Source organism: Pipra filicauda, unplaced genomic scaffold (genome assembly GCF_003945595.2).
Source record: "Pipra filicauda isolate LSUMZ 115617 unplaced genomic scaffold, ASM394559v2 scaffold69_size3009148_pilon, whole genome shotgun sequence".
Classification (NCBI taxonomy): Eukaryota; Metazoa; Chordata; class Aves; order Passeriformes; family Pipridae; genus Pipra; species Pipra filicauda.
This window is the reverse complement of record NW_024104864.1, coordinates 2,649,776-2,669,354: the sequence shown is the minus strand read 5'-3', so window position 1 is coordinate 2,669,354 and position 19,579 is coordinate 2,649,776. Positions and strand designations below refer to the sequence as shown.

The 19,579-nt window shown below is 41.7% G+C and overlaps 3 protein-coding genes across 15 annotated transcripts in view; 2 read left to right on the top strand and 1 right to left on the bottom strand.

The window, feature by feature from the left end:
• KPNA1 (karyopherin subunit alpha 1) overlaps positions 1 to 9,976 on the top strand; it is a 55,271-nt gene extending 45,295 nt beyond the window's left edge. For all 6 annotated transcript variants that reach the window (XM_027730275.2, XM_039388897.1, XM_027730278.2 and 3 more), the window contains 2 exons: positions 650 to 828; positions 2,246 to 9,976. In XM_027730275.2, the coding sequence (XP_027586076.1) occupies positions 650 to 828; positions 2,246 to 2,433 (367 nt within the window). In that variant the 3' untranslated portion in view covers positions 2,434 to 9,976. The remainder of the gene's footprint in view (positions 1 to 649; positions 829 to 2,245) is intronic.
• FAM162A (family with sequence similarity 162 member A) lies at positions 8,246 to 17,840 on the bottom strand. Its single transcript, XM_027730282.2, has 5 exons — positions 17,640 to 17,840; positions 16,485 to 16,610; positions 14,101 to 14,209; positions 10,900 to 11,008; positions 8,246 to 9,817 (listed from the first exon to the last, which is right to left on the bottom strand). Exons 1-5 carry the CDS (start codon positions 17,653 to 17,655, stop codon positions 9,728 to 9,730), a joined length of 450 nt encoding a protein of 149 aa, XP_027586083.1. The 5' UTR covers positions 17,656 to 17,840; the 3' UTR covers positions 8,246 to 9,727.
• Positions 17,583 to 19,579, top strand: part of MIX23 (mitochondrial matrix import factor 23) — a 19,459-nt gene continuing 17,462 nt past the window's right edge. For all 8 annotated transcript variants that reach the window (XM_027730281.2, XM_039388900.1, XM_039388903.1 and 5 more), the window contains exons 1-2: positions 17,583 to 18,012; positions 19,053 to 19,178. In XM_027730281.2, the coding sequence (XP_027586082.1) occupies positions 17,839 to 18,012; positions 19,053 to 19,178 (300 nt within the window). In that variant the 5' untranslated portion in view covers positions 17,583 to 17,838. The remainder of the gene's footprint in view (positions 18,013 to 19,052; positions 19,179 to 19,579) is intronic.

Genomic DNA, 19,579 nt, shown 5'->3' with positions numbered 1-19,579 from the left:
AAGAAACTATCAACCTAGAAACTGGAAAACCTTTCTGTATGCTTTCAGTGTTGTATCCAGAGAGACCATGTCCTTGTTGTGAATGAGCCTTTCATTCCTTTAGGGAGAAATCACAAAAGTATTTTAGTTGTAATGTTTATTTAAATAATTGAACCATTTCTCTTACATGAAAAAACTAAATGCAACTTTTAAACTAACTTCTAAGTGGTTGTAGAGTGTAACAAAGTGCATTAGCAGTCTGGAGAGGAATAGTTTGGCACCTCAGACAATGGCATCACATGTATTGCTTTTCCTGTTTAACTTAAACTGGTACATTATGCTTATATGCAATTTTGTATAAAATAAAATAACTTTTTAAACATATTAACTTTTAACATAGTTGCTGTTTATATAAATTTATGGTACAAAAAATAAGTAATTATTTCATAGCTATATAAATGAGGGTTCAGAGAAGGTATTTTAAAGTTATTTTGTTTGTTTCAGCAGAATTGACTAGACACAACTAGATGTCTGTAATTTTGGTTTCTCCAGTCAAGTTGATATTTTATCTGATTGCTCTGGTTCTTAGACCTTCATGCTAAGTGCTTAAATGGCTACACCAATTACAATTTTGCAGACAATTAACTGGGTTCCATACGGTGTTTTTCAGGTATTTAGTAGAACTGGGATGCATCAGACCACTCTGCGACCTCCTTACAGTAATGGACTCAAAGATTGTGCAAGTAGCACTGAACGGGCTGGAGAATATCCTGAGGCTTGGAGAGCAGGAATCCAAACGCAGCGGCACTGGCATTAATCCTTACTGCGCTCTTATTGAAGAAGCGTATGGTATGAGCAAAACACCTAAGCAAGTCAGGCCATAAAGCCAAGATCATGATCCCATTAGAGTTTCAGTAGATCCAATTCTATTAATTACCTTCTCACTGTTATCTGAAAATAACCTGTTCTTTGATAAGTCTTCAGTGTACTCCGTTTTTTTACATGTGTGTAGACTGAAAACAGTGTGTGCAGATTTTCTTTTATTGATTTCATTTGTCCCTGAGAAAGCCTTCTGGGAGTCATTCAGTCATTTCAGATAAAAGCTCAGGTGCAGTGCTCTGTTGCTCAGGTTTCAAACCTTTCCCCCATCCCTTTCTGCTGCCCTGCAGAATTATGGCAGCAGCTGCAAATTCCTTGTTTGCCTCTGCTATGCTAAGGTTCTGGCATGTACCACTGTGATTTCATCTCAGTTCTGAGCTACTGCTGCTCTTAAGTTCTTATTAAGAAAAATAAAAATGGGTATCAAGAGCAGTATAGAAGAAGATAGCATCATTGAACATGGTTTCTTGAACCTTGGTTCCCTTCATGGTTACCTCGACTTCCTGGGAACAGTTATATCAGAATAGGATTTTTTCTTGCCTGCTTCTAGGTTTCAACTGATATGAAAACTTCCCTTTTCATATGTGTATGTATATGTATATACACATTCAGGAATGTGTATATAGTATCACAGAATTGTGTACTCTAGTCTTCATACATAGTAAAAGGAGTAGACAAGAAAGCTAGTACAGTTCCCAATATTAGAGATTTACTGAAATGGCTTGGATTTTGTTATAGCATCATTCCTTGCTGTATTATTTTCCTTTGTATCTGACTACAAGGCCTGAATTTGCCCATTTGCTTAATGCCTGCCCAAAAACTGGTTGCTTGAGTTTAACTGCATTGTATATATATGGGATACAGATTAGATAATGGAGTCTCCATCCTTGGAAGTTTTGAATACCCATCTAGACACAGCAGACCTAATCTGGTGTTGGTTAGTACTCCTGGGCTGGGTTGCAGGTTGGACTGGATGATTATCAGAAGTCTCTTTCAACTTGCTTGAGTGATTCTGTAGTCATGGTCCTTGTAAGGAAAGCACTGGGAACACACTTACAGGAAATTTGGTCCTAAAAGTCTTTTCAGAAGAAGTCTTTGAGTTTGAGGCCTTGTTCGTCTTTACCCATTCAAGCCTGTGGATTTAATTTTTGGGTGAAAGGGTAGAGGCAGACAGAGAGTACGAAACACATAACACAGTTACAGGGAACTCTGTAGTTCAACCTGTTTTTCCTTGGTTGTGGAGAGTACAAGTTGAGTAAAGGGGCCTGTTCTTTCCAAAGGTTGGAGACAGTTGTTATCAAATGTAAATGTTCACAGCAGACTGAAAACTGTCATGGTCATATGCTTTCACTGAGCTATAACTTTTATGTACTTCTTTTCTTTGCAGGCCTGGACAAGATTGAATTTTTGCAGAGCCATGAGAATCAAGAGATTTATCAGAAGGCCTTTGATCTGATTGAGCACTACTTTGGAACAGAGGACGAAGACAGCAGCATTGCCCCACAAGTGGACATCAACCAGCAACAGTACATCTTCCAGCAGTGTGAGGCTCCCATGGAAGGCTTCCAGCTTTGAGGTGCCCTTGTGCTGTGTGCTCCTCTACCTAGCCAATCCTGTTGTCGAGCCACAAGCCACCCGTGGAGTGATTCTCTCAATGTTTTCCATAACCCTGTTTGCGCTCATTCGCTTGCCTCGTGCACATGCTCTTACATACATCTGGAAAACTTTTGGCTCTCCATGGCAGGATGCCCCCTCCTTGGCAAGGGGTCACCAGAATCACCCTTCTCCTCTAGATTCTGAATCTCTCCACTGTCATCTTCGTGGAGTTGAGGCACCTTTCTATACTTTGAGATATTCCCTGTTCCTGTTACGGGAAAATAGTCCCTCATCCACTAGCCCCCACGCTCCTGGCATCCAAGAGAAGGCTGTCTGCTTTTCTCTTTTATTTGCTGCAGTATGTGCCTGCAGTCCAGGGAGATGTTCAGCCTTTCTGAGAACGTAGCTGAATTCATCCCCCATGTTCTACCCTGGATGCCTCTTTGGATAGCGGCGAGAGATGAATTAAACCTTCACATGCAGCGTATCTACTTTGCTGTATGTGCCAGCTGGGGTTATTGGCATGAGGAACATGTTACAAATAATGGAGTAAGTTCTCTATCCCGTGCAACAACAGGCTGCAATGGACATGTTTTGTGGTTCTTGAGAATATTGAACACATCTGGCCCCATCCCGTCTCAACACTGAGCTCCCAAGTTGGATTGCAGACCACTGTGGAGATTTGTATACCTTCCCAGTTTTTCCTCTCCATCCACAAAAAAAGAACCTGTGAATAGGTCACTCTTATCACCTCCCCAGAAACGAGTTTCCAAAACAGCTTCTAGAATGGAGAAACTGCCCTCACTTCTGCTTGCCAGCACAGTATGATCCAGCTGGGCCTTCCTTAAAAATCAAGTCCTTTCTGACTTCATCCTCCAGAGTCTGGTCCTTGTTATTATAGTTATGGCTGAAAAACTCCTGTCTGCCTCTTCACATTTTTACACAGCGTGACTTGAACAGATTTGTCTTCTGAAAAATTACCTTCCGAACACAGAAATCTTAATTTGTAAAACTTAGCACAAGGAGCATTAGATCGCCTTTTCATTTTCACAAGACAAGAGCTTCCTCTCCAACTCACCTGATGGAATAGAGTCCTCCTGGTCAAGCCCCTTATTTAACAACTAAAGTGACACTACATTCAAAGGATAGTACTATTACACCTGGGTCCACCTGGCCCTCTCATTTCATTTTTCCCTTTTGCTGTTTATGAGACTTCAGGTGAATTAGCATGGAACGCATGGTTCCTACAGGTGACATCTGTAAGGCATCGCTGACTGCATGACAGCTGCCACTTGCAGCTGTGGACTGCCCTTCTGCTAGCAGCATGTTCTTGGCTCCGCAACCTGCTTGGATCACAGACCTCTGATGCAAAGGCCAGCCACTCCTCACTTGAGTTCAGCTGACACTGACACCAAACTCTTCACACAACTGGGGAGATGCCACGTGATTGAAAGTGGCAGTTCCATTTTGAAAAATGCAATGGATTCCCTAGGCCGTCCGCTCCCCCCTGCATCAGGCTATGTTCTTTCAAGCCATTTTGGATGCTTGGAACACACATTTGTCCAATGTAAACATTTCAAAATCGCCACTGCCAACTGCAGCGTCGTGGACCTGTGGTACATGTTAGTGGCAGAACTGTCTGCAAGATCCTCATGACTCCTCTCAGTGATAAGCCACTGCAAAAGCAAAACCAGCCCATTGGATACAGTTATAAAAATACATAAATCACTTGTCATACTGCTGAAAGAAGCTAGGCAAAGGCCTGAACATCAGCTCTGTGTGACCATTATTTAAATAAAGTCTTCAGTTCTGTCTCTGCTTCAGGATGGAGACTCTGACCTGTGTGGCCACTGCAGAAGCCACCTGCTGCCTCCCTAGCTAAGCCAGTTGGCCTCCACTTTCCCTCTCCCAGTTATTTTCTCTAGTGCTGCTTTGTGCTGAAGGAACATTTAGTTTACTGCACTTGATCTGTAAATGGACTTCAATTCTTTGTAATTTTAGGGGGTTAAATTTGGTGGTTAATTTAAAAAAGCAAAAAAACCCCTCAATGTTGCCTTTACATCACATATAAATAACTGTGTTTCTCTTTTCTTGAAGGGTGATAGAAGCACTGATTAGTAGCAAAATCTTGTTTTAGCTTTTGGATTTTTTTGTGCTGGATTTTTTTACGTGTAAATTTCCAATAACATGTCATTTCTATAAGATTTGTTTAAAACCATGTACCTCTTATTGGATGGTATAAAAATGCTACATATTTTGTAAACAAATCTGAGCAAAGTGTGTGTGCATATATTCTGTATATTCATATATGTATATTCTGTGTATATATACACTAGCGTGTATATATACATATATACACACACACACATATATATATATATACATGCATAAAGTGTGTGTATATATATATACATACCTATATATCTATATATATATAAGTGTTTTCTCTTCCAGGCTAGTGAAAACAATGTGGTGCATTGGCGTTTCCCTCCCCTGCCCCCCAAGAACGTAATGACAATTGCCTCTAAATGAGTGAATTAAAAAAGAGTCCATTTAAGCTGAATGGTGTGCCTTCCTCTGTAAGGAGCCTGGCCATTATTTGTTACTTTTGCTGTGGATATGTGAATTCAGAGCAGATAAGTATAAATCTTTAAACTTGGTATGTTTGTTTGAAGTGACAGGCCTGGTTGACACAGGTAATATTGTTGTCATAAATACTTGGACTGTGTAAGGCATTTGACTGGTACTGCATAATATTTTGACTGAAAACCACAACAATACAAAAATCAACACGGCACACATTAAATGGATTAAAATGTGGCTAACTCATAGGTCTCAATGTAATTTTAAATGGTGCTTAATTGAGTGTATTTCCATCAGGATCTTCCAGCAACCAGTCTTGGGGTTGCTTTACTTAGCCTTTTTAATAGATTGAAAAGAAACAAAATCTACTTCTAACAAAGGCTGCAAATTAAATGGGTACGGAAGGGAGATCAGACTTGTGCATTATGAAAGAAATGATACAGACTGATCAGAATTACTTGGCAAGCCAAGGGCAAGTAAACTATTTGCATTTTAGCAGACCCAAATATGTGGCATAACGTTACCCTTCTAATAAATAACATTCAGGCCACAGGTGAGGACTCTCTTTTGGAGGAAAAGTGCTGCTGAAAAGATGAGGATCATTATATGTTACTGCTTGGACACTACTTCCTAACACAATTCTGTGTAGCTATGTCCCTGCTAGAAAAACTGAAACCAGTATTCTTTGCTCTCCTGAAGGATGTGCTCAGACAGGGACCATCTCGGAGAACGGCTCTAGCTGCCACTTTTGTGATGGTCACACTGTGTTTTGCATGATCTGTTGTTGTTTTGTATCTACATAGGAGGCAGCTGCTCTTGTGTAGAGGATAGGTGAGGGAACTGTTGGGAGTTCTTGGGTTCTTCTCTTAGCTCTGCCAAGCAGCCTGTGGTGCCAGAAAAGTGATCTCGTGTTTTCTTCCAAATTGCAATGTATGCATTTGTTTCTGTCTACTCGTGGAGATCCAATCTAAGCACCTTCCAAAAGCCCCGCAGGCTGCTAAGGTGAAAAGGTTCATGAAAATTTCTCCAGTTCTTTCTGCAACATCAGTAATGAGGTGGAAACACTGCACTCAGGTTTTAACAATGTCTATTTTAAACTGGCTGTTAGAGAAAGGAAGATGCAAGACTGCCTGGAATTGCTGTCTTGCAGTTCTGACCACAGATCAGTAATGCCATTTAAGTTGTGTATTTGTTGGGCCAGCAAACAGGAGCTGTTATTTTTTTGTTGGTAAATTCCCCAGTAGAACACGGCAGGGTCACTCTCTTGGATTCAGGAGGATACAAGAGATGATGGGGCAGGTTATTGAAAGCTCAATAACTAAGCCAGGACCAGTGCCTGGGGCTCATGGGAAGACACCACATAATTATTTGAGGCAACTGCTGCCTACAGACTTCAACCTGTTCTTAAATTCCTGTGTTGGTTCCTTGCTGCAAACCAAATACTGGTGGTTCAAGTCCCTTCCTCTAACATTAAGAGAATGGAGGAAGACAATGACCCCCAAAGACCTGTGTGTTCTTGAAACTGCATTTTTTTTCTGTTAGCACCAAGAGTGTTGAAGAACTAGATGGTCCTACATGGTACAGTGCTCTTGCTATTACACCTCTGTTCTTCTCTGAGGATTTCCAGAACAGCTATCTTATCTCTCTGCCAGCTTAAAGTAATTCTCCACATTTTTCAGTATGATTTGTCTCTGGAAATTGGCACAACATACCATTGGTACTCTCCAATGCCAATTTTAGACATGAAGGTCTTTCTTCAGTTGCCTGAGTTGTAGCAGAAAATAAACAGGACCTGTTTGTGTACTGCTGTGGCCATGTCCATAAGGCTCTTGCATGCTCTTCTGAGGCAGTGCTGAAGTTGTCAGATTGATCGTTGCATTTGGAAGTTTCAGTTGCCTTTGGAAGAGGTACAGCAATATGGCATATGGTATCGAATTGATAAATTTGACTGTTTTGAATAAATGTGAATGGTGTTACAGACCAAGCCAAAGGAAAGAAAATTAAATACTGTTTAAGGGCTTAGTATGTTCCTCTCCATCACGCACTGTTAAAAGGCTGCAGGCTAAAGCTATGAGCTGTCAGGTGATCCGAGGTGTATTCAGTTCTCCAGTCAGCTGGACAGGCTGCTTCAGCTAGAAACACACGGGTTTTGTCACCATTGTCTGTGTTTAGAAGTGCTTTCTTGGAAGCCATCACACTAGGAAAGAGGTGGTTTCTTTCACTGCCTAAGAAAGATTTACATTGTTTTTCTAGTACCCAGCTACTTGCAAAGAAAATACTGCAATGCTTGGGAGTGAGCTGGAGATAGCACAAAGCTCCTTGTCTTGGGGTTTTGTTTGAGACTCTGGAGCCTATGTGGAAGTTGAAAGAAAACACAAAGGTGGGCAGTGACAGATACTGAAATGGTGGAGATACTAGAGTGACAGAAAGATACATGGAGCTTTTGTCAAACCACTGGACCAGACTTCAATATTTGAGTACATGGTAAAAATTTATAGAAATTTAAGTAAAATGGAAAATGATTACCATTGCTGCTCTGAGGTGTTGCTTTCTAAGGGGTATTTTGCAAATTTTAATTTGAAGTACTTTACCAGCTGGATGAGTCCAAATAGTTTTACTGTTCCAAAACTAAAGGAGGTACCTTTCAGTTCTGTTCAAAAGAGCACTCAGGTGCATATTGAAAGGGTAATATTTTTGGAACGCACAGTTTTAAGCTCTGCCATCACCAAGCATAAATCACAAGTTTTTCTTCAAGGAAACTTGGAATACCATCTGAAATGCATGTTCTGTTTCTTTGGTCTTATTTAATACATACATGATCACATGTAATCTGGCATGTAATCTGGCAAGATTTATTTTGGTTCTCACCTGTGTGCCTGCTGTGTGGCAAAGAACTAGAACTGTCATGGAAAATCTGTTCACGTACCTGCAGTGGAATTAAATGTGACTTGCATTCAGTGCTCATTAAGTGGACAAAGCTGTGGAAGCCTGCTCTGCTTGACTGACAGCTTACTTGTGATAATTTCCATTCAGAGAATCTGATGGCAGGTCATGGTATCACCTGAAGGTTGTAGCTTCTGTGGTGGAATTGACTTCACAGCTTGTCTGACTGGTTACATCTCATTGTGATATCCAGAATTGCAATTCATAGAAAGATGGCCTACAGCAACGATTTTCTAGCTCTGAAGTAAAGGACAAAGCTACTAGAAAGGACTGCAGTAGAGATTTTACTGCTTCTCTTTTCCAGGTATAAAGAGAAGATTTCCCATGCATTTTTGTAGAGCTTTTGATTCACTCAGCAATAGTGCTAATTTTTAGTAGTATAACAAAACTAATCTGGAAAAAGTTTCAAAAAAAATAATTTCCCTCCTGCTATGAGCAAGTTCACAAGCTAAATCTGTCAAACTGATATATATGTCTCTTCTCTTTTTGGAGTCCTCAGGACCAGTGAGCAGGCAGTGCTGGGAAGTAACAGGTTTTGAGCAGTCCTGACATTTCCAATCTGCATTTCCTTCCAAATGAACTGTAAGGAGAAGGAAAAATACTATCTCTGGCTGCTGCAAACTGTTCAGCGTGAATAGTGTGTGACTCTTTGGGCTCAATGCCAGAATTAGAACTGTTGGGAGTTGCTCTTTGCAGGTATTACTGGGACTGCCACTTCTAAAACATAAGGCAGGTGATCTCTAGGTGGGCTAGTAAAATGAAAGTACAGATGACGACTTAAAGGGGGAAAATACAAATAAATGAGATTTGAAAAAAAAGAGCTTAGTAGCAGAGAGCAGGAATGCCTGATGGACTTTCTCATACTCATGTGCCTCAAAATACTAAATCTGACAGTACACGTTGAAGCTGTTGCTCAATATTCCTCAAAATTGTCATCTCTGTTCCAGCTCTGGTGTAACAACCATTAGGTTGTCAGCTGCAACACAGTGGTTCTCTGGAACGCTGTTTCACTATCCATCTCCCTCCTTGTTTTACTGAAGGCAGGCAGTTCTTCACAGAAAGCAATCCCTCACTTAAATGCAGCCAGAATAATTGCACCTAGAGCGGGTAAGCAGGCTAAGTTATGATCATTTTGATGATGTTAATGCAGGTCAGACAATTACTCCTGACTCGAGGGCTCCCTTAATAATTTTTCTGTCTTGCACAAAGGGAAACATACAGAATAAGTATAGCCCCATTCTTCCATATAGCCCCCTTCTTCCTGAGGGGACCTTGAAAGGACCTGAAAGAGCTGCTGATAGTGGATGACTGCCCAGTGAAGGTATTTTGTTTGTACAAGTGGAAACTAAATGGACTGTCCTTTTGTCGAAGTCACCTTCTTGTAAGTGGTAAGTAAGACCTTTCATAAAGGGGATTGGTACCAAGAATGCAAGTACAGCTTCTGCAGTATTTTAAAAGATGCTTAGTCTAGTGCATAGCATATATGGGAATCAATTACTTTGTCTCTCCAGTTTGCTCATGTGTCCTGTCCCACTAACCACGAAGAAAAGAGTTTGAAAGAAAGGGGCAGTTATTAGCAAAAGAAAATAGGTATTTCCAGGTTTAGTTATTAATGGATAATGTATTCATTCTTTCTTGAAAATGAGTGCACAGAACTAACATACAGGAAAAATGTGACTATATCCTCCTTTCAGTGCTGAAAAGGACTTCGCTTTTCTTCCCCAGTTCTTGCTCTTCATTTCCTCTTTTAAGGTTTAGCAGATGCAGTACTTTCCTCTCTCCACTGGGCTTTCTTCTCCAAGTTTATGTTTGTAAGAGTTTCATGTCTTTTTACAGCCTACAATGTAATAAGATCATCAGTTATCACCTGAAGGACCACAGAATTGAAACTTGAATTGATAGCTTACAAAATATTTGGCCTATCCTTACCGAGGCACAGTTCTGTCAGCAGTAATGCCAGGAAGCAAGAAGGGTAAAATAAAATATCCAGAAACTATTTTGGCTGAAAGTAATTACTTCTCTGGGAATAAATTAAAGCCTTTTGTTAAGGCACTAGAAGATACATTCTGTGCTTCTGGTCAGTATTTAATACTAATCTCCGATCTTCACAAGTCAGAGGTACTAGAAACAAAAGTTAAACAGAATCACAGAATCTTCTGAAATGGAAGGGATCCCCAGGGACCATCGAGTCCAACTCTTTAGTGAATGGCTGGCCCATGCAGGGATCGAACCTGTGACCTTGGCGTTATTTGCACCATGCTCTAACCAACTGAGCTCATCTCAGGAAACATAAATAGTTTCAGCGTCTTTGAAAACAAGGTTTCCAAAGTAGCTGTCCTCACTTCCTGGTGTTTGAATTCATATTACGCCAGTACAGAGGAAAATGTTCTGGGAATTGTCAGTGTTTGATCTCTTCTGCTAAAGCCAGGGAAAAATCTTTGCCCTGTTTAATTTAGAGTGCTGCATCCTTTTAATTTTCATAGACAACTGCAGACAGAAATGTCATTTGACATTCAGCAATTCACAGTACTGAGATTGAGACTGTCATAGTTTTAAAGTTTCTTTAGAACACTTAGCAGTCCATAGAAACAAGATCTGAACACTGTCATCAGAAGAACTGCTTCAGAGAAAGGCAGCATACAAGGAAGGTTCTTCTGTGCATGCAGATGGTTTAAGCTCAGAGGTTTTTTTTCTTTTAAAGGAAGCACATGCAATCTTAACAGTGACATCACCCTTTTCCAATGGGAATTAGTCAATGAGGGTCACTTCTGGGGAACTAGGAGGACTTAAAATTTTTGTTCAGTGATAAAATGAAAAAACAAAAAAACAAAGCCCCAAAGCAAGACAGTACTAAAAATCCAGAGGAACCGAGAAGTTTATGTGAAGATTTGCACTCATCAACCAAAAATCTGTGCTTACCTGCTTCCCTCTAATCACCATGATGATGCATCCCACTATTGTCAAGGCAATCATTACATAGCTGAACTTCACACGCAGTGTGGTCTTTGCTGCTCTGACTGTTTCAATCCTCAAGAAATAAGAATAAAATAACAGACTCATTATCAGAGACCCAAGTAAATCACTTGACTAATTGTTTAATTTTTCCTAGCATGCTAATGCTAATAGTACTTGGCTCTTTTCACAAAAAAAGTTTTACAAGATGGGAAACACTGATCCCAGCTACCCTGGGACATACTTGGTCCCAAAGACATTCCTCTCAAAGCTGGAAACAAACCCAGCTTTTTTATCTTTGGTTACTTCACTGTTAAGAGACATTAATGCCTTTGCAGACCACTTGACTGCAATGCAAATGAGGAAGGCTGCAGCATTTAAGTATGTATGTTCATCATGGAAAGAACAGGAAAAAGAGAGGGTTTAGTAATGCAATGTTTTTCTTACTGTGAACTCCTTCTGTGCTCACTACCATCTTCCAATATCTGCAAATCCAGGGAAAACTCCATACTATAACTGTGATGTATTTAGCATTGTAAAATGTGCGTTTTTCTCTCAATAACAGAAGTACGGTAAAAACCATTTGTGAGCAAGAATAACATACAGTGTTTAACAGCTGGGATTTTCTTGGGCTGAGGGAAGCCATTTCTACTGCCTGAACTTCAGAATAGTTTCGTTTATGATACAGTCTATTTTCCAGCAAGGCATCTTCCTCTACTACAGGATTTGAGAGATGATACACTGGCTGCTGAGTACGGTGCTCAGAAATTCTGAATAGGACTTGGTAAAAGACCAGTGGTTAGCACTTCCCTCCCGGTAAATAGTCTTCAAGTAATCTGTTTTCCTAAGAAACTAAGGAGGTGTGGAGGAACATAAGCTTTCCACCATCAGCTCTGGACAGAGGAACCCTTTAAATCTTTTTTTCTTTTTTCCTCCATAATTTCAGGGGGCTTACCTAGCCACACCAGTAGCTATACTACTCCTTTGGGAAACCTGTTACCTAGTTTGCTGTTATCTTTAAAAACCAGAAGTCTTCCACAAGAAGAGTAGCGGTTATTAACACCTTCCAGCTGTACATGTGAAGAGTTAAAAGAAAAGACCATTTATTTTAAGTTGGGTTAAACTCTGAAGATCATTCTACCCAAATGACATATTGGTTACAACAAATTTTAAGTTTGTGTTAGAGCAAAGTGAGAAGGGCCAAGGAAGTGTTAATGCTTTTTGGATGCGCTTCCCACAATAACCAAAGACCTACAGCCTATATATTTAATTCTCCTTGCAGAATTTAGAGCAGGTGACTCCCTTCTCAAGGAAGTCTCATATTCTCACTGATCAAATTTGGCACATTATAAAGTTCCAGAAGACCTGAAAAGGATCAACAGTGCATGGTGAGAAGAATAAATACATCACACTAGGTAATTATACCCCAAAACTAACACGGGGAATGGATTTAATGGAACTGGGAAATTACTACTGTACACAAACATGAGTGAATATGGAATCTTTTACTACATTTTGACCCTTATACTTGGAAGAAAAAAAAGATACTTAAGGATCCACAATAGTTCAAAGTGGTAAATCACATAGGACCTGAGAGCTGAAAAGAGTTTTGCTCTTGTTTTTGTCAGAGTATTGATCTGATTGCAAGATTTCTGATCATAGGGAACAAACACATCCATCTACAATGAAACTAATAAGTTAATTTTAGCATCCAGGTTATTTGTTTCTGCTAACAATCTGCAATGAATGCCTTGAGTGCAAGCTGCAATTAAGCTGAAATGCACAGAAGTAGGATTAAAAAAAAAACTTTGCTAATTAATTTTGGAAGTACCTTAGATGCGTTAAGACTATATGAGAGCAAAAGGTAGGTATCTGAACACAATTTGCATTTTAAATCAAGTCGGTGGCTAAGATTAATATTTGTTTAATAAATGAGTTACTTCTGATCACCACATTTTGCAAGATTACTGAGTTATATCACAAGCCCTTACAACCCACAATTTATCTCAGAACAGGAAAACAAGTTTTTCTGCTTTTATAGTTCTCAACTGTCTTCTCACATTTGGCTGAATTATTTGTCTAAATAAAAAGAATTCCCTATGCATTTGCACAAATGGTCAGCTTTTATCAGAATTTGGTTTGTCCTTTCAATAAACTACTGAAATCAATCACTGTTAACTTTGTTTTCTTAAAAACCCTCAAATATATGAAGTGATAATAAGTTTTAATAATTTACACCTGTATGTATTTCAAATGTAAATTTAAGAAAAACAATTCAATACAAAATTGAAGAATTCCATTTTAACAAAATTTATTCACTGTGATACATTGAGATACATGGGTGGATTTCCAATTCCCATGCAGTGCATCCAAAAAACCAGAAAATATTTAGAGGGCAGCTACATTGTTTTCTTACTCAAGTAGTGCAAGATTTACTGTATCTTTTTAATTTAAATAAATACTTATATTTAAAAGCATTATGAGCATGTTTTAAAGGATAACTATACTACTACTAGGAGTGCTTTTTAAACTGATAGTTGCTGGTTGTTGATAAGTTTGATCTTCATTTTAGATATGCAAACCAGAACATCCAGTTTTATTTTCTACTTTTCACACAGGACAAAGTTTTGACATTTGGACTCCACCAGCAACAGGGGAAATTTTGACTATATATATTTTGTTAGGGAGCCCTTCCCTCCACTGTTCCTTAGTTTAAATTCCAAGACTAAAGAAAGTAGGCCCATGCCCTCTAGATATTCATTAATAAATATTTTATATAAGATTCAATTATTTTATAGTATATCATGAAAGTTTTCCACAAGGGGAGGCTGACATATAAAGAAAAAAGCTCAAGCTAATGTTTGAAAAAAGCATTTTAATTGTAAGACAAGAGTGAAAAATTGACTGATCTGTGATGTTTTTCTAATGAAACAATTGATAAATGCTGGTCATCCCTTTGCAAAACAAATCAAGAGGGATATATTATCTCAGCAGAACAGAATTGCTTAGGTCATCTCATCTACAAGATGTTACACCAGACACAGCAGTGTAAGATTCTTCAGCTGTGCAAACCCATTCCATTTAAGAAGAGTTATTCTGGAGTTGCATTCAAGTAACTTATTCCAGCACAGACAAAGTCTCTTTTACAGCTTCAAAACTGACACTTACGAGACAGTCTCTGGTATGTCCTCTGGTTTCTTGAAATGGCCTGCCCACAACAAAAATCTTTTCTCCCAGTCTGTAGGCTTGTATCCAGGCACCCTCAAAGGAGATCGACCTAAAAAAACCCCAACAAAATGCACAAACAAAACAAAACAAAAAAATACCACCAAAAACAATGGTCAGGGAAGCTGGCTTGCCAGAGCTGTAACAAAACCAATTAGGGTGAGCAATGCAGAATTTTAAATATGATTGCTAGAGTTGGTTAGAGAACAAGAATTGTATCACAGATTAACAAATGTGGAAATATGCATTAAACTGAGGCCATGTAAAGAAAGCTAAATCTATCCCAAGACTTCTGTATTAGCATGTCTAAATTTGCAGAAGCTGCTCCAGCATCTAAACTTCCTGAAGTGCTGTGATATTACAGTTTTTCTATTACATTTAAATTAGTTTAAAAAAAAAAAAGAAAATTAAGTGGAACAGCTACAGAAAAGCCATTGTGCTGCACTGTCTGATCACAGAATGTTAACCTTTTCAGGCAGTGAAAGATTTTAACTTATTGAAGGTACAAATAACAGATAACCATAGGACAAGATCAGACCCTTAATTTTCAGCTCAGTCTTTCAAACACCATATATAAAGTATTCATAATGCAATAGAAGAAAGCTTTCATACATAAAATACCATTAAAATCTAGCAAAGGGCAAAGATAGACAGCTTTTTCCCTTTTTTTTTTTCCTTTTAAACAATGGGAGGTATCCTGTGTGGATCTGTGCTCCCTCATGGATTCATGAATTATCTAGGTAGTGGGGTGGACACACAGTTTGCCAACAATGCCAGGTTATTAAAAAACATGAGGGCTGACCCCAAAGAGCCACAGGGCTTCAGAACCCTGAGTCAATGAGACGGCCCGTGAGTGAAAGCCCTTGTATATTAACAGGAAGCAATTCCAGTTCACATACAAATGACAGACTCTAACCTAACTGTTATTAATTATTACCTGAGCCTGAGGAGTAAGTCCTTGGGGTTTCATAGTGGTTTTGGCAAGATGTTCAGTAATAGAAAGGAAAACAGCATAACTAGCAATGATTAAGAACACAGACAAACACAACAGCATTACTGTGCCATTGTATAAAACTGCAACTCCAGCGTTTTGGAAAGCATGTGAAATACTGATCCCTCATCTCAGAGGGAGCTGAAATAGAACAGGCACAGGGAAAACTGGTAAGGACAACCACAGGTATGGAATGGCCACCATGTAAGAAACAGTGTCACAGACTGAGACCCTTTGGCCTAGAAAACCAGTAATTGAAGCTCTCCTCAGAACAAAAGAGCATTGTAAATGACATTGGGAGTGTGGGCTACAATGAACAGGCCCTGTTTTGGAAGGGGTACTGAATAAAGGAAAATCAGATTATAAAAAAGTACACATTGGGTTAAAAAAGGAATACAAGACAGTACTTGTTTTTCTCACAGCATGGTTAAGCTGAGGAATTCCTTCTTGGAGAATGTGGATGCTAAAAATACATCCAGCTTCAAGAAACGGGGCAAGTTTATGAAGAAAAAAAAATCCAGTGAGGACCATTAAACACAAAGATGCCACCTCTGGGACAGTATAGAGGAGGAACACTATGTTTGCTGTAGGTCGCATTCCCATTAGTCTTCACAAAAACGTAAGGGATCTCCTTTACCAGGCACTAGTGGAAACATCACACTTTAAAGGAGACCTCTTGTCTTACCCAGTACAGCTGTGTTATGTTTTTAAAACAGAAGCATGCCAAATGCTTCACATCTGTGTGCTCCTTTTATCCTGCATCAGTGGGCCATAAGGGAACCTGTTATACAGGAAGTCTGGTTAGAGCACGGTATCTGTCCCATATATAGTGAAAAAATGTTTCTGAGCTTTCCCTGACCAGCTCCACCCTTAAACATGAATCAAGGCAACGATTCAGACTCTCTTCTGCAGGGCATGTTCAATTTTGGGAACAGCTGTAGCTGGTTGCACTCTGAAAAACTGCAAAAGTATTTTAGCTCATACAATGTTCCTAAACATTAATAGTTTACACTGAGGCTGAACAGCCATTTCCAGAGCACAGCCAAAGAGCCTCAGTGTAGGAGTGCACACCAGATAAGACACGAGTGACCTTGCTACAAAGTGAAAGCTGTGTTATCGTCACAAGCAGAAATATTGACCCCTGGCTTTGTTAGAAAACAGGACTTTATTGCTAAATTTAATGCTCAATTTTCCTGTCTGCAGATCAAAACTCACTCTCACAAAATCAGGGACATCAGCATCCATGTCAGCCAAATTCCTGTTCAGATGACTGCAGCATGGATATCTGAGTATTCAGTGGCATAAAACACAGCAAAATCTTATCAAAAACTCTTACTCTTTGACTGAAGTTGACTTTCTTCCTGGGGTTTAATGCAAAGCCTTCTGCTTATCTTCAGATCCACTCCTTCAGTCATCCTTAGAATTGAAGGAATATTTCTTCCCAGCAGTTTAACAGCCCTATCTGGAAGAGAAAACAGAGGAAGCAAAGAGGTCGAATTTAACTCAGAGCTAGTAGAATACTAGCTTTTCAATGGAAATGTTTGGGGTTTTTTTAAAACACAAGAGAAAAAAGAAAGAAAAACAATAAGGACAAATGTAATACAAGCCAAGAAGTACCAGATTTAGTTGTAATACTCTATGAAATTAAAACTTGTCTATAAGCTATACCTTAAGCTTGTCCATTAACTTTGATTAGAAAAATGAGAATGCAATTAACATAATTTAAAAAAAAAAAGGAATACAAGATTACAGCCTACAAGCAATTTCTAAAACACAATGCATATCACAATTTCCAGAAACTCATCTATTCATATGCTTCAGGTACACTTTGGATGTTGCTATTTCTGGGACTGCACACCAGCATTCTACCAATCCTGTCATATGCCAAAAGCAATGCCAGAGTCAAGGAAAAAGACAAAAAAGCAGAATCTTGCTGTACAGAGAGATTAACTACTTTCTAATACAGTAGAAGACGTCAGGGCACCTCTTATACAAGAACAGACTTTCTCAAGGGAGCTTCTAATTCATCAATATAATTTAAAAAATCTGGGAAAAAAACCCAAACCAACACTGAAAGGCAAAAAGGGCACTTTTAAAAAAATAAAATGAGGGGTTTTTTTTCCTCCTTTATGCTGTCTGAAGGTATCTCTTCCAAGAGAAACCGCTTTGGAGGCATAATGCGTTCCCGCTCTGAAAAAATAAATCATTTACATTTACAGGCGACCGCCCCTAACGGAACCAGACCCTTTTCAAGGTCTGCAGAGAAGGAAAATAAGAGGCACAACTCCATTCCTGACACTGTATTTAACGCCACCCATCAGACGAGGCCGCTCACGCCTCGTTTCGCCGCCGCAGCGCCCGCCCCGCTCCGCGCTCCCGCCGCGCCGGGCCCGGCTCCGGCTCCGCGGGGTCCCGGGGCAGGGGGCGAGCCGGCGGCAGGCAGCCCCCGCCCGGCAGCTGGTGCTCGGCCCCGGGGCAGTCCCTCACTCACCGGCGCGGCCCCACATGGCGCTGCCTCGGCCCTGCTCGGCTCCCCTCAATGTCACCGCCGGGCCCCGCCCCGGACCCGCGATTGGAGGCGAACGCGCCGCGGAGCGCTCGGGGCCGCCGGCACCGCCTCTGGTGGGGCGGCCGGAGCTGTGCCCGCAGCTGCGAGCGGAGAAGGGGTCGCGGGGCCACCGCCGGTGGAGATGCCCGGCCGGGGGGCCGCTGCGCCAGGGGCCGCGCTCCGGCGAGTCCCGCCCCGCTCCGCCCCACGCGTCATCCCGGCTCCCCGCCGGATTGGGCGCCGCCGCGCCCTCGGCCGATCCAGGATGGCGGCGCCCAGCGGAGCCGCGGGCTGCGAGGACTTCGCCGAGTTCCAGGTAACCCGGGCCGGGACGGAGCGGGCGCTCCCGCCGCCCCCGCCGCCCCCTCCCCGCGCCGCCGCCCCGCGCGCTCCCGCCGCCCCCCGCCGCCGGCCCCGGGGCAGCGCGCGCCCCGTGCGCGGGGCGGCGAGGTCACCCCATCCCCGCGGCCGCCGGGATGCGGGGCAGGGTCCGGCCTTCCCTCAGCCCGCTGCCCTCACCCCTCCGGCAGGGAGCGGGGCGGGGGATGCCCCCCGCGCTGGGCCCCTTCCCGGGACGGAGCGCTCGCGGCTCGGGAGCCTCCGCGGGCGGCGGGAACTGCGGGGGCGCCTTCGCGTCGTTTAAGTGAGCGTGAAGTACCACGCGTGTCTTCAGCGGTGCGAGCATGGCCCGGGGCGGTGGGGACCGGTCTGTTTCTAGAGCACAGAATCACGGAATATGCCGAGTTGGAAGGGACCCATCAGGATCATCGAGTCCAACTCCTGGCCCTGCACACAGGACACCCCAAGAGTCACACCACGTGCCTGAGAGCATTGTCCAAACACTTCTTGAACTCTGTCAGACTTGGTGCTGTGACGACTTCCTGGGGAGCCTGTTCCAGTGCCTGACCACCCTCTGGGTGAAGAACCTTTTCCTGATATCCAGCCTAAACTTCTCCCGACTCAGCTTCATGCCCCCCGAAATAGTGGGAGTTTTTATTTGAAGTTTGCAGTTTCAGTTGAGGTTGTGCCCAGATTCCTGCCTAGAAGTGGAGATGGGGACTTGGGCTTGGGCTTGGGCTCTGCTCTCCAGCCTGTCCATACTGCTGGCAGGGCCGGGGGGCTTTAAGGGGCATCAGTTACTCACCCCATCTCTGGCCTTTGCTGCCAAGGAAGCTCAGTGGTTTACAGCACATACTCCTGCATGTGGGAATTGTTCCTTCGGTGCTTTTTTAACTCTCTATAATCAATCCTACTTAGTTTTCTATTAAAAACCTTAATTATGTAATTTTTTTTTGTAGTAAGCTTTTCTCAGAGATAGAACCAAGTATCAAGCTATATATTTTTTTTTTAATACAGGAGCTGCTCAGGGTGATGAGGACGATCGATGATAGAATTGTCCACGAATTAAACACTACGATTCCAACAGCTTCCTTTGTGGGGAAAGTTGATCCTAGCCAGACGTGTAAAGAGCTGTATGAGTCTGTGAGTGAGCACACCTTTGACTTTCAGGTCACTTCCTTGCTGTTTTGTCATGTTCAGGGCCCAGTGTCTAAGGAAAACACTGCCTTGATATATCGTGCTTTGTGTATTCATAACTGGCCCCTCAGCTTCTCTGCACATCTAAACCACATGCATGTAACAGCTGCTTCAGTTTAAAACCACGCTTTGTTCTGCAAAGCTGATCTTTCGGGGAGCACTTCGGGCTTCAGCAGATGGCATTAGCCCAGTCCATCTTTTCTTTTAAAAAGGATGCTAGCACGTTTTTCCTGCTGTTCTGCAAGACTCCTTATGTATACCTTTGACTTTTGATCAAGTTGGTAGCTGCTGCTCAAAGCAGTGTTGCTTCCAACATGTGAATTGTGGAGTCAAAGGGATTTCTGTAG